Genomic DNA, 12,065 nt, shown 5'->3' on the forward strand with positions numbered 1-12,065 from the left:
CTTAAGGTGAAATTTAAGCCTACTATCTCTGGACCTCAGCTCTCACTCCCATGAGGCAGTTTAAATATAGTTGCTAACATGATGCAACAGCTGTTAAAAAGCTTAAAATAAAATCAACCCACTGAAGTAGGTGCTCTGGAAAAGACACTAGGGAAAGCCACTGAAGAAGAAGGTGTCTATTAATCAAACATTTGAAATTCAAGCAAGACAGTGTTTGCTGTCACTGTGTTTGTATTCCTGTATTCTCCGGCCTTCACTTGAAACTCCAGAGTTGTTACATAATCTCTGCACTTATGACATCATAGACATTACAAATTTAGCCTTCTGCTTGGTATCATTACACGCACAGACCCCAACCTCCTCCCTCACTACTTTACGTTTAGTTTATCATGTAAGATTAGACACATTTCGCATTTTCTTCTTTTCAAAAATCAACATCCTGTTATCACTGTCAGGTACCATTCACTTCTGATTGCATTTTTCTCTCACTCCTTTCTTACTGAGCACCATGCTCCCCTACATTTATATATTGCCACCTCCTTAGATTCTTTTATTTAAAATTACATTAATTTATAATTATTTTCCATATGCATCATTTTCTGAGAATATGTCAAAATGCACATGTTTTTATAAACACCTGTTTGCCTCATTTGTGCCTAATTAAATATACTTACATCCTGTTCTTATTCCTATGTTCTTATGCTGTTTGTGATGCCATTTGCATCAGCTCTCAAAACTTCAACCATCAAGCTCTGTCCTATCACAATAACAAGAGTGGGTAGAGGTGACAAAGGTCATTGTAACCGCAAGTTTATGTGCTCAAAATAGTCCACTTGGCAGTGGACTGCGAGAACACCAAACTTTTGACTCAAGCAGACACTAAGCATGTCATGAATCTATAGCAGAATCACTCTTTATCAACTGCTGTAGGCTTCCACACCTGAGCGCAGCTCTTTTTAGCAGTAAATTTTGGTTTAGGAGCAGCTACAGTGCTGCCACCTGAGGCAGATTCAGGTCTTGCAGCTACAGGGAAACTAGGAGCAATATAGCTACTGGGAGGCTGTGGCTGGTAAGGTACTGAGGGAGTTGCCAAGTAGGGAGGGCTATTAGCTGGTTGGTAAGGGACCTGCGGTGCCTGTTGGTAGGGAGGGTTTGGAGACTGAGGAGCTTGGGGATGATAAGCAGGTGGGGCAGGTTGATGATATTGTTGGTTATATGCTTGCTGGTAAGGAGGTTGTTGATAAGGGTTGGAGGGAGGATAAACTGGATTTTGCTGATAGTGGCCTTCATGCATCATAGGCTGCATGGGCATCCCATAGGCTTGCTGGGGATATGGGGCATTAAATGGTACAGCTGGCGGGACGGGGGCCATTTGCTCATATCTAATTGGTTGGTTTTCGACAGGAGGGTTAGGAGGTGAACAGTCTGGCTTAGGTGCAGGGGGCTTGGCAGCCTCTGCTGCTGGGCCAAAGGTAAAGAGTGAGGAATTGAGTTGATAGGGTTGATGCTTCATAACATCTATAACATTGAGGGGTTTTGGGGCAGGCTTTTGCTGTTCTTTGTCTTTTTTCTTGGCTTTGACTGAAGGACTACTTGGAGGGGGCTGCTTTGTTGCTGCTGGGGGATAAGAAGGAGACTGAATAGGATTATATGCCCTTGGAGGTGGAGCACGTACATTTGGTGTATACTTCCACTCATTTGGTAAAGAAGCAGTTGGCGATGTTGACCGGCTTGCCTTGTTTGCTTGCACAGTCTCAGAGTCCACAACAAACTTCTCCATACGAGACTGCCTCTTGGCAAACATATCAGCTCCTTTTCCTCTGATGACTGGCATCTCAAAAGCTGAACCCGCGGATGATGGGTTTAAGACAGTGGCCATTGGGTTGATGGGTGGTGAAGCTCTTTGACTAATAGTAAAAGAATGCATTCGCTGTGGTGGGGGTGGAGGGGTTCGATTTTGAGGGGCATTTTGTGGTGGATGCCAAGGTTTTGGAGACGGACGTGTGTTCACCAGTGACGTGGAAACATTCACAGGTGTTTGCTGTGAGTGTGGTGCCCAGGCATTCACAGGTGTCTGAGGCTCTGTCTGAGCTGAAGGCCATGTATTCATTGGTGGTTGTGGCGAAGTCTTTGAAGTGGATTGTTGCCAGTTTGGCTGCGGTGCAGGCTGGGGAGGAACTGGTTGAGCCCAAGGTGCTTGATGTTGGGCCTGATTTTGCTCTTGGGCCCAAGAACTCATGGGTTGCTGACCATGTTCTGAAGGGTGCTGGGCCCATGAAGGTTGGGACTGAGCCTGGGCAGGTACTGGCGCCCATGGATTCAAATTGGCTTGGGGTTGTACTGGGGGTTGTGCTTGGGCTGCTTGGATCCAAGGTGGCTGAATTTGGGTTTGAGTTTGTGATGGAGGCCATGCATTAATTGAAGGTTGCTGTTGAGGCTGAGTTGAGACCCAAGGTGGTTGAGGCTGACCTGGTGCTTGTGCCTGTGGCCATGCTTGTTGTGGAGCCTGATGCTGTGATTGCTGAACCCATGGTGGTTGTTGCTGGGATTCTGGCTGAACCTGCTGAACCCATGAGGGCTGTGCTTGAGATTTTTGCTGGGGTTGTTGAATCCATGGTGGCTGAGAGTGCATTTGTGATGGCTGTGCCCATGGGGCCTGCGGCTGCTGCTGCATTGATTGATCTTGAAGTTGACCCCAAGTTGGTTGCATTTGCTGCAGATTTGGCTGCTCATGAGAGTGAGTCCAAGGTGGCTGAGATTGTGTATGCTCTTGAGGCTGACTCCAGGATGGTTGGTTTGGAGGGGTCCAGGCATTTGTAGGGGTTTGGGGCTGTACTTGTGTCTGAGTAGGCTGACCTGTCACCCAAGGTTGTGGTTTTGGGGACTGACTAGGAGGTGGTTCCTGGGGCTGCACTTGAGATGGATGCCAAGAATTGGTAGATGGCTGTTGTTGTGCTTGTGTTTGTGCTGCAGCCCAGCTAGTCACAGGAACAGGATCAGGCTGCAGGTTAGCATTCATATGACCATATTCTTGCTGAGCTGTCACTTGCAGAGGCTGTTGTTGAGATTCGGGCTCTGGGAGAGACCATGTGTGCTGCTCCTCTGTGGTGGTGCTGGCAGGAACCTCCTGGGGGGCAGGAGGGGGAGAGGGTTCAGGGGCAGGTGCAGGGGTTGGCTCTAGTTCTGGAGCAGGGATAGATTCTGTGGTGGGGGCTACAGCAGGTGTGGATACACTATTTTGAGCTTGTTGAGACACGTTCTGGTTGGTCACTTCTATCTGTGGGGACCAAGGAAGAGAGCTGGGGTTGATCAGCGGCTTCGGAGCCACTGGTGGAGGAGTCTTGTGCTTTACTGCAGACTGGAGGAAATTGCATGCCTCAGCCCCAAGGCTAAGGTAGTCTTCTTCAGGTCCTGACTCAAAACCCAATTTCTTATCACTCCTGTTGAGGAGGTTTAGCAATGCTGGGTTAGGTGATACTTTAGGTGCTTCCTTAAAAGTGAACATAGGCTTGCCAGAGTTTCTTTTCCTTGCATCCATCAAAAGGCCAGTTTTAATAGCAGGGGTAGAAATGCGCTCATCACGGGAAGCTATCTGCTCTCCTTGGCCCACAGAATCATGATTGGTCCCACTCATTGCGGGAGAAAAAGGGGTGGCCGCTATGTTTTCAACCGAGAAAGGTTTTGCAGTACGATTGCTGAAAGAATTCTGCATTTCAGTGGTTTGATGCTGCACTGTGCCATTGATGTTTGTAGAATAGTGCTGCATTTCCTGTTGTGCTTGATGATATTCTTGCTGCTGCTGATACATTTGCTGTTGCTGATAATGCTGGTGTTCATACTGCTGCTGCTGCTGCTGCTGCTGCTGCTGTTGCTGTTGCTGATACTGTTGTTGGTATTGCTGTTGTTGGTAGTTCTGTTGTTGTTCATAGTACTGCTGCTGATACTGTTGCTGCTGTTGGCTTTGTTGGTGTATATTTACATCCATGTATGCATGGCCCTCTGTTGTGGACTGCATGTAGGAATGCTCCACTGTCTTCTTTTCAGCCTCCAGTACTCCTTCCACTGGCATCCCATGGCTCCTCAGCTCCTCATGTTCAGCAGAAATCTCATCCATCCTTTGACGCCGTTGGGCAAACATTAGGGCACCCTTGCCCTTGGTTTCAGGCAAACATTCCATCTTTGTTTTGTCGTTCAGGTTCCTTTCAATCTCAAGGAGACCCTTATCCCAGTTGATAGTTAGCACACCTTTGCTGCTCTGGGCATTAGGGAGGAAATGCTTGTCTATTTCAGAATTGTAAGGAGGCACTAGGGTAAATTCAACAGTATGGGTTTCTTGTTTGTCGCCTTCGTTTTCCTCGTCCTCTTCGTCAGTGTACTCTGTTTCGTCTTCTCCTGTGCCGTAGCTCACAAGTGTGTATTTCTTGGCCCTCTGTCGATGTTTCTTGAACATCAACAACCCCTTGTTGTTGGGGTTGGGTGGAGCAGCCGTAAGAAGGAGAGCAATGCGTTTACATTTGGACTTGGCCTCCTTCACCTGCTTCTCAGACAGACTCTCGCTACGCCTGAGCCCTGTATAGAGAAGGAAAAGAGAGTTCAGTTTTTAAAATATGGGGTTCTAGAGAGGTGAATCAAAATAAATGCTTCTCTAGGAATGATTTCACCTGAAATTATCAGTATTAATAATCTACAGTGCAATAAAGATCAGCTCAAACTATTTTATCAGGTTTGATGTATGTTTTGGAAAAAATCCATCTTAAATTCATGAACAACTTTCTTTCCTCCATTAGCTCCACTACTAAAAGTATAAGCTTTAGCTCTTTGGTCACTGACTTAAGGACCAGGCAGCACTTCCAGGCAGTCCTTTCACATTGCATCTGCACTGATAATGTAAATGTAGTTGACTAAATTACTTTAAATAATTAATGTGGAAAGCTACTTTTATAATATTCCCATTTCTGAATGTCCTTCAAAAAAATGATATTATATTCCATCACATGAACCTCATTTTGGTTTAGCACTTTGAAGAGTGAAAATAGAACTTGCAAAAATAACATGGTGACAAATGGCAAAATTACATTTCAAAACAAAGTTAAGCAAGACACAAAGCAATTAATTCCAGCATGTAACATTGCACTGGTTTTAAAGATCCAGCCCATGTTCTCAATTAAAGCAGAGGCAGATATGACAACAGATGCACAACAAATACCGCATGCACTGTTGAACTGATCTGAACACACAACAAATGTGTTGTAAACTAAGCTATTAACTGGTTCTTTCACATGAGAAGCATTAAATTCTGTATGTACTTAGTCCACTCGTAATATTTATCGACCTATTGCTATGTGGTTTTCCTCATTTGTGATTGTGTTGCTCCAAATTTGTTCATTCAGTTGAAGATAAATGTCAACCTATAAAGCAATCATGAAATTCTCTGACCCATGTCTAATATCCTAAGTTGCCCACAGACAATGAACCGAAGAAAGGTTAAAGATAGCCTGCATGCAATAAATCCTTATCTGCAAGCTCCCAAGCTGTCCACTAAAAACCTTCTGTTCTTCTTAAATCTGTCACCTCGGCCAATCTGATAACGGACGTCACACAACAAATCCACTCTCAAATGATCCAACAATTTGATGCAGTAATAAAGTAACACGTAGGCTTACTTTTCCATATTCCTGCAAGACTAACCTGAAGGTGGAGGAGACAGCGGGAGTGAGCAATGGACTCACTTTTTTAGCTCAGTTAAAGCACCCAGTTTGGAAGGATCAGGTAACGGGCTTGGGGAGCACATGCTGGTGTCTGTCAAAGGGGCTACTTCTGCAGGCATCATCAGCGTGCTGGTGTTATATTTATGTCTTCAACACAGCTCCGACGAACACTTCAGTATCCATATTCATCACCACCAAATGGACGGTTTAAGATGTTTTAGAAAGTGTAGTAGCTTCTCACACATTTCAGCTCTTTCAATCTCTTTTTCTTTTGATTCTTTATGTGCAGCATTCATTGACCGTCACCATGCCATCTACACCGTGCCTCCTTACTATCACTTTGATTCTGTTGTTATTCAGGTTAGACCCGGATGTATCTGCTTCCAGTCAAAGGAATGAGCACCTCCTCCAACTGCAGTGACAGACACATACTATTTTGAGGAGCACACACACACACTGGACATCAGGCTTTGGAATGCACACTTGTTGTTGGCAGATGCAATTTAGTGTTGACCTATTAGCTTGCAGATTCCTCCTTAAAGAATAGATCCTTATTACCCACACACTCACACACAAAGAATGATTGCATACCAGGACTCTATGGTACAGATTGAAATGGTCCATAGGTACTTACTGGCGTGTCTAGCCCGGTGCTTGTTGGGTTTGTCTTGATCCCCCTCAGAATCAGAGTCCTGTTCTTCAGCTGGTGTCGCCTCTTCTGAGGGAATTCCAAATGAGACAGTCAGAGACCCAGGAACCCCCTTGCAGTGCCCACCTCCTTCTCCCTCACTTTGGGATCCACCACTTCCACTGACCCTGGGGCCTCCCACGCTGAGAATGCCCCTCCCTGCTCCTGATGCTGCTGGATCCTGCAAAACAACCTCCACCTGCCCCAGTATTAAAGGGGAGCTGAGCACCACCCCACGCTGTCCAAGCGGCTCTCTGACAGGGCACGGCACACTGTGTGACGTGGTGGTGGAGTGGAGTGTCTCAGTGGCCTCTCTGTTTGAGAGTTCTCCCTGGAGCCCAACAGCACTCCCAAGAGAGGTACAGCCCACATCCTCCAAGGTTTGCTCAGAGAAGGACACCTGAAGCTCGACCATGTCCCCAGGGGAGAAGCATCGTTGCACTTCTTCATCATTTTCCTTTAAAACAGGTACCTGGCCACTCCGAATGCCAGATGAGTGACCGTGCAGCTCAGCGCAAAGCAGCTGGGGTCCCTTGGGAAACACTGAGTCGCTGTTTAACTCCCCACAGTATGCTTCATCGTGTGACTCAGATATGTAGAGTTCCCTTGGGCTTTGGGACCTGGACTTTGAGGAGAAGATGTGGAGTGTGGTGCTCTCTAAAGCCGCACCAGAGGAGTCCCTCCGACCACAAAATGTCTCTTCTGATTCAGAGTCTTCTGGAGGGATGGTGCAGTATCTTTTAGAAGAGAGGGGAGAAGAGGAACAAATGAGTGGAGCAAGTGTTTTTAGTTGAACAATCACTGTTTTCATTCCTATCAAGTGATTATGCCACCTGTTATATTATTTTTTCTTGAAACAGGGCATTGGTTTTTTGGACCTGTGCATTTAAAGGATAAGTGACTTTCAGACAAAATCTACGCTGCCTTTAAACTGTCAGATTTATTTTTTCATCAAACATTTCTTTCTATTATTATTTCCACAAACAACATAAGACAGGTGCTAAGTTCACACCAATTTGTTTTTGCTCATTAAATTACAATACCATTTGAATGAGCAGTCCATCATCACTGAGGAATGGGGCCTTTGGATTGTTGAGGATGTAAAGCTCGTCTCCCATTGCTCAAGTTGTCAAAGTAATCAAGTAGATTTAATCTTCATGCAGCAAGTTAAATGAAAGGGCCAGGTCACTGAGGAGGAAAGTCATCATGCTTCAACATCGCTCTGCCTAATTTCCACTTTCAAGGTCAGCAAGGAATAGCATTGCAGAATGTCATTATCTCTGACTGCAATTATTGAATTTCAGTCAATTAGACCTCAGTGACTAGTCCTTTTGAGTGACAAGTCCTAATACATTTTGATAGCCACAAGCTGAGGTCAAGATTCTATTGTTACGCAGTCATATAAACAATTTTAATACAAATCCTGCACTGTGCTTACATTAACATTATAGCACAAAGAAGACAACTTCAGAAAATAATAAAAGACCTATATATTTAACAGTTTAGGTTAGACAAGCATTCTAATAATATATTATAATATAACATTAATCTGCCTTCAGAGCTGCTGTATATCGCTCTGCAGTTTAAATGTGGGCACATTAAGGCATATGCAGCAATTTTTAAGGACATGTCACCTTGATAAACACACTGCCAGTGCCCACTGAGTAATGGCTGAGCAGCTGCATGTCAATCAAGAGACAAATCTGCAACACACTGGCCAAGCCAGCTGGAAGGTCAGCATGGCTGACACACATTAACTCACTAATACACATAGAGACATGACTGCATATATCTACACAGGCAGACGGTGGTTCACTGAACTATAGAAAAGGGCACAGGTCATAAAACAACATGCTATCTAAATGCTAATACAGTGGTGCAATAATCATTTAGTATTGCTGTTGTGAACACCAAGGACATACACTACTGCATGGCTCAGTTGTCATAACGCACAGATATTGCAGAGTTATTGAATGTACAGACATTTTCAAATCTGATGTGTTTGTGTCATCCAAGTCACACTTCACCACCATTAATTGAATGGGCGGTATATGGGCGCTACCTTTTGACAAGCAGCTGCAGACAGTCGAGGGACGTGTCGATGAGTGCAAAGGCTCGTAAAAGGGTGAGATCAGCACATGGCTCTCCGTTGAGTGACACCACCTCGTCTCCCTCCTGCACTCCAGCCAGGAATGCACGGCCACCTTCTTCTACCTATGGAAGGCAAAGTCTTCATAAGATGACAAAAAAAAAACCTGACCTCTCCCTGAGGTCAATGCCACAAATATTTGTAGTTTATAAAAAGGGGTAAAAACACATCATGTGTTCTCCCAAGTCTTCCTGTCAGTGGAGTATAAATACAAGAGCAGCCTGCAAATAATGATAATGCAAGCAAAACAGAGAAATACTGTCTATAAACAGTGGTTTAGCACTAAGCTAACTGCATGTTGGGCCTCTACAGATAAAATGAGGCTTCCTTTGATTGCCAAGTGGGTTATATCCTTTGACGTGCATGAAGTTCAAGCCAGGCAACAGATGATAACGTGTGTATTGGGCAACAATTCCACGTGAACGCCTACAAGTGCACCCTAAGTGAATCAGGTGAAAACACATGTTCACACTGCATTATTAATATTTGAGAGATATTAAATGAGGATATGGAGTGTAAAGTAATGGCCTTTTCCCCAAACTAATTCAAAATATATTTATTGAAAAGTATATGATCAATAAGTTACTGCACAAGCAGTAGTTTGCTCAATTCACATAACAAAGTGCAGTCAACGCCACTGATACTGAAGACATGGACTAGGTATACCTTGTATTTTAGCCACACAGCTGCATATCATTGCCGCAGGCCAGCTCAGTACAGATTCATTTAAAAGGCACCTCTTTACACAGTTAAACTAATGACTGATGGTTTCATACCCTTGTAATTGGTTCTTGAGGCCTATAAAATGGTTCATTAATAAGAGGATTTAATAAGGAGAAATACCCCATAAATTTTGCACAAAAGGCCACTTATACAGCTCGGGGAATAAATGAGTCCTTCAGTACCGTGCAATTAGAGGATATTCTCTCAGGAAATATGCTATATTTTGTTATTGAGATTGGTAACCACTTCATGTTCCAATAACTTTTTGGGCACTAAGACATCTCAAGTTTAATTTTTGTTATGTAAAACCTCTCTCTCTCACTCCCTTCTTCATGTTTCTTGTCTGTCAAAAAAAGTCAAAAGGCCATCATGTTAAATAATTTTAAAGATAATGTTACAAAACTCAGTTCATTCACTATAACAAGGTCATGTATCTTTGTCTTGGCTAATTCCCCTAAAGGATTCATTTAGAAATGTACGCAGTCATGTTGATGATATATCAGCATCGATACATTCTAACCCTTGATGATACTGAACATGAGTAAATGACCAGCCTGCCATCAAAAATGATAATGCCCTTTTATTGTCAGGGCAGCTTTCACTTCAAGCTGATCTATTTCAGCGCACCATCACTAAACAAAAACAGTCTCCTAGGTTTCTTATACTAAACTTACTGTTACCCGGAAAGCCTTACTGGCAAGCAGCAGACACATAAATCGTGGAACTGAAAAGAGCTCAGAGCTCAGGCATTTCAATACTGTGTTATCCATCTCCATGTTTATTTTAACAGCACAACAAAAGGAAAGTCTATGTTGCTCCCTCATGCCTTGCTGGATTGTCATTTGGTACAGTCATGAGGGCAACACACCAGAAAACTGACTGTTGGGTGCATTGGGACATCAAACCAAATAGTCCCTGACACTATTTTACTTTCTTGATGGAAATATCTAAAAATCCTCAAACCGCTGTGGTGATATCTTTATCTTTCATATCTTTTACATTTTGGAATTTCACGTGAACTGTTACATCTCTGTGAACATGTGTCTCAACTCGAGATGCCTGCAGTAACACAATTAGGTCACTAGATGGTGCTACATACACATACATCTTTTACTGCTGAGGGAAGATAAGGAGAATCCCAGGATGGGCCCAACATCAGTGTTGATTCCCAGAAAGAATGCCCCCCAAAAAACATTATTTCATGCACCAAATGCAAAGCAAAGATTTTGTGATGTGATGCGTTTCGTTCCTTGTTTTTCAAAAGCAGATGCAAAGTTAAATTGCTCTGTTTTCTGCATCCGTTCACAGCAAAGGTCCCAGCATATACAGAATATATACAAGGAGACCTACCATACTTGCTTGTGCAGAACCATAAACACATAGGAGGGCCGACTTTACTATATATACAAAGTATTTTATCAGTTACTTTATAGAGCTGGTATCTTTCAGACAAACCCGCTCTGAGTTTTTAAGAGTTAACAGAGTGCAAGCAGGCCCTATAAGGCAGCCCCCATGTGCCTGCCGATTGGGGACTCACTCCTCACAACAGGGAGGATGGTTTGTGTGGAACGCCACAGCAACGGCTCCTGCTCCCAAAAAAGGAGGGGAAACATTTGTCGTTGTCTCTCCTCGCAACGCAAAGGTACACAGACAGTCGGGCAGTGTTCAAAGGAGGCAGATAGTGTCTCAATCCTGTTTGTCATGCGCTGCTTGGAAAGAGAAACACAGCCTGGAGTAACTGTGCAGGAAAGGATGGCAAATAAATGCTGCTGGAGGTATCACGAGAGAGGAACATAAACAGTGTTGGTCTTTTTCTTTTTCAAATAAAGTGAGTATTTATGCCATCATGTGGGGCCCACAATTAGACAGCAGCATATGGGCATGTTATCTTCAGTTGCCCATTTTCAAATTATCTCTTTAATAGGCTTAAACACAAGAGAAAATCACAGGAAGCACAGGGCTGCATAATATGCCCACATAGCTCCCAGCAATTCCTGCCCTTCACAGCTTTAAGCAATTAAGTTTTTACATTTCGAGAAAATATTTTCCAGCTGCCATACAGGTAGCACTCACACCATGTAGGAGGATGGCTGGTCCTCATTCACTCATCTGCTCATCTGTGTCTTAGAGGAGAGGTGGGGAAACATTTCTAGAGGTAGAGAGTTTAGTTCTGTTAAAGTTTATGGCTTTTATTTGTCAGGGAGCATGTAAAGAACACATTTTTTTTCACTGTTTAGCTACTGGCTAATTCCGATCTGCGTTCCCTGGGCGTACTACTAATGCAATTAATACAAATACAACAAGTACAAACATAAGTTCTCACCTGCCGCCAACAATCCCCAACTTATTGCAAAAATATTGTGTTATGATGAATTAAATTCCATCCAGGTTTTTATACAACATTTCTAGATCACTTTATGTCTTCTTTACTTGAATTTGAGCTGAGGCAACATTGCTCAAATCTTCCCTAACTCTGGTTTTGTGAAATGGATGGATGTTGGAAGGAAGCTTATGGAATTGAAAATGATCCATAAATGACTGAGGGCGCAGATGTTTACTCTGATGAGCTGATCAGGGGTTCAAACTAAATACATAGAGGTATCTTTTGCAACATTTACCTCTGCCACTGTCTTGGGAAATTGCCAAATGAAAAGATTAAGTGTTCATTTATGGCTTCTTTAGATAAAATACAATATACCTAAAAAATATGACAGATGAAAACAAAGCTTCATGTCTTCATGGCTTCAAATCACAGTGTCACTGTAACCGTCACATGACCCTAACATGTTAGCATGTG

At 43.5% G+C, this 12,065-nt stretch overlaps 1 protein-coding gene across 1 annotated transcript in view; it reads right to left on the reverse strand.

The window, feature by feature from the left end:
• The window catches only part of LOC139351490 (synaptopodin-2), a 28,819-nt gene that overhangs the window by 13,511 nt on the left and 3,243 nt on the right, over positions 1 to 12,065 (reverse strand). Inside the window, exons 2-4 of the mRNA XM_070993422.1 lie at positions 8,459 to 8,610; positions 6,343 to 7,133; positions 1,676 to 4,569 (exon numbers count right to left, since the gene is read on the reverse strand). Coding sequence (XP_070849523.1) covers positions 1,676 to 4,569; positions 6,343 to 7,133; positions 8,459 to 8,610 — 3,837 coding nt within the window. The remainder of the gene's footprint in view (positions 1 to 1,675; positions 4,570 to 6,342; positions 7,134 to 8,458; positions 8,611 to 12,065) is intronic.

The sequence above is a fragment of the Chaetodon trifascialis genome, chromosome 23 (genome assembly GCF_039877785.1).
Source record: "Chaetodon trifascialis isolate fChaTrf1 chromosome 23, fChaTrf1.hap1, whole genome shotgun sequence".
NCBI classification, from domain to species: Eukaryota; Metazoa; Chordata; class Actinopteri; order Chaetodontiformes; family Chaetodontidae; genus Chaetodon; species Chaetodon trifascialis.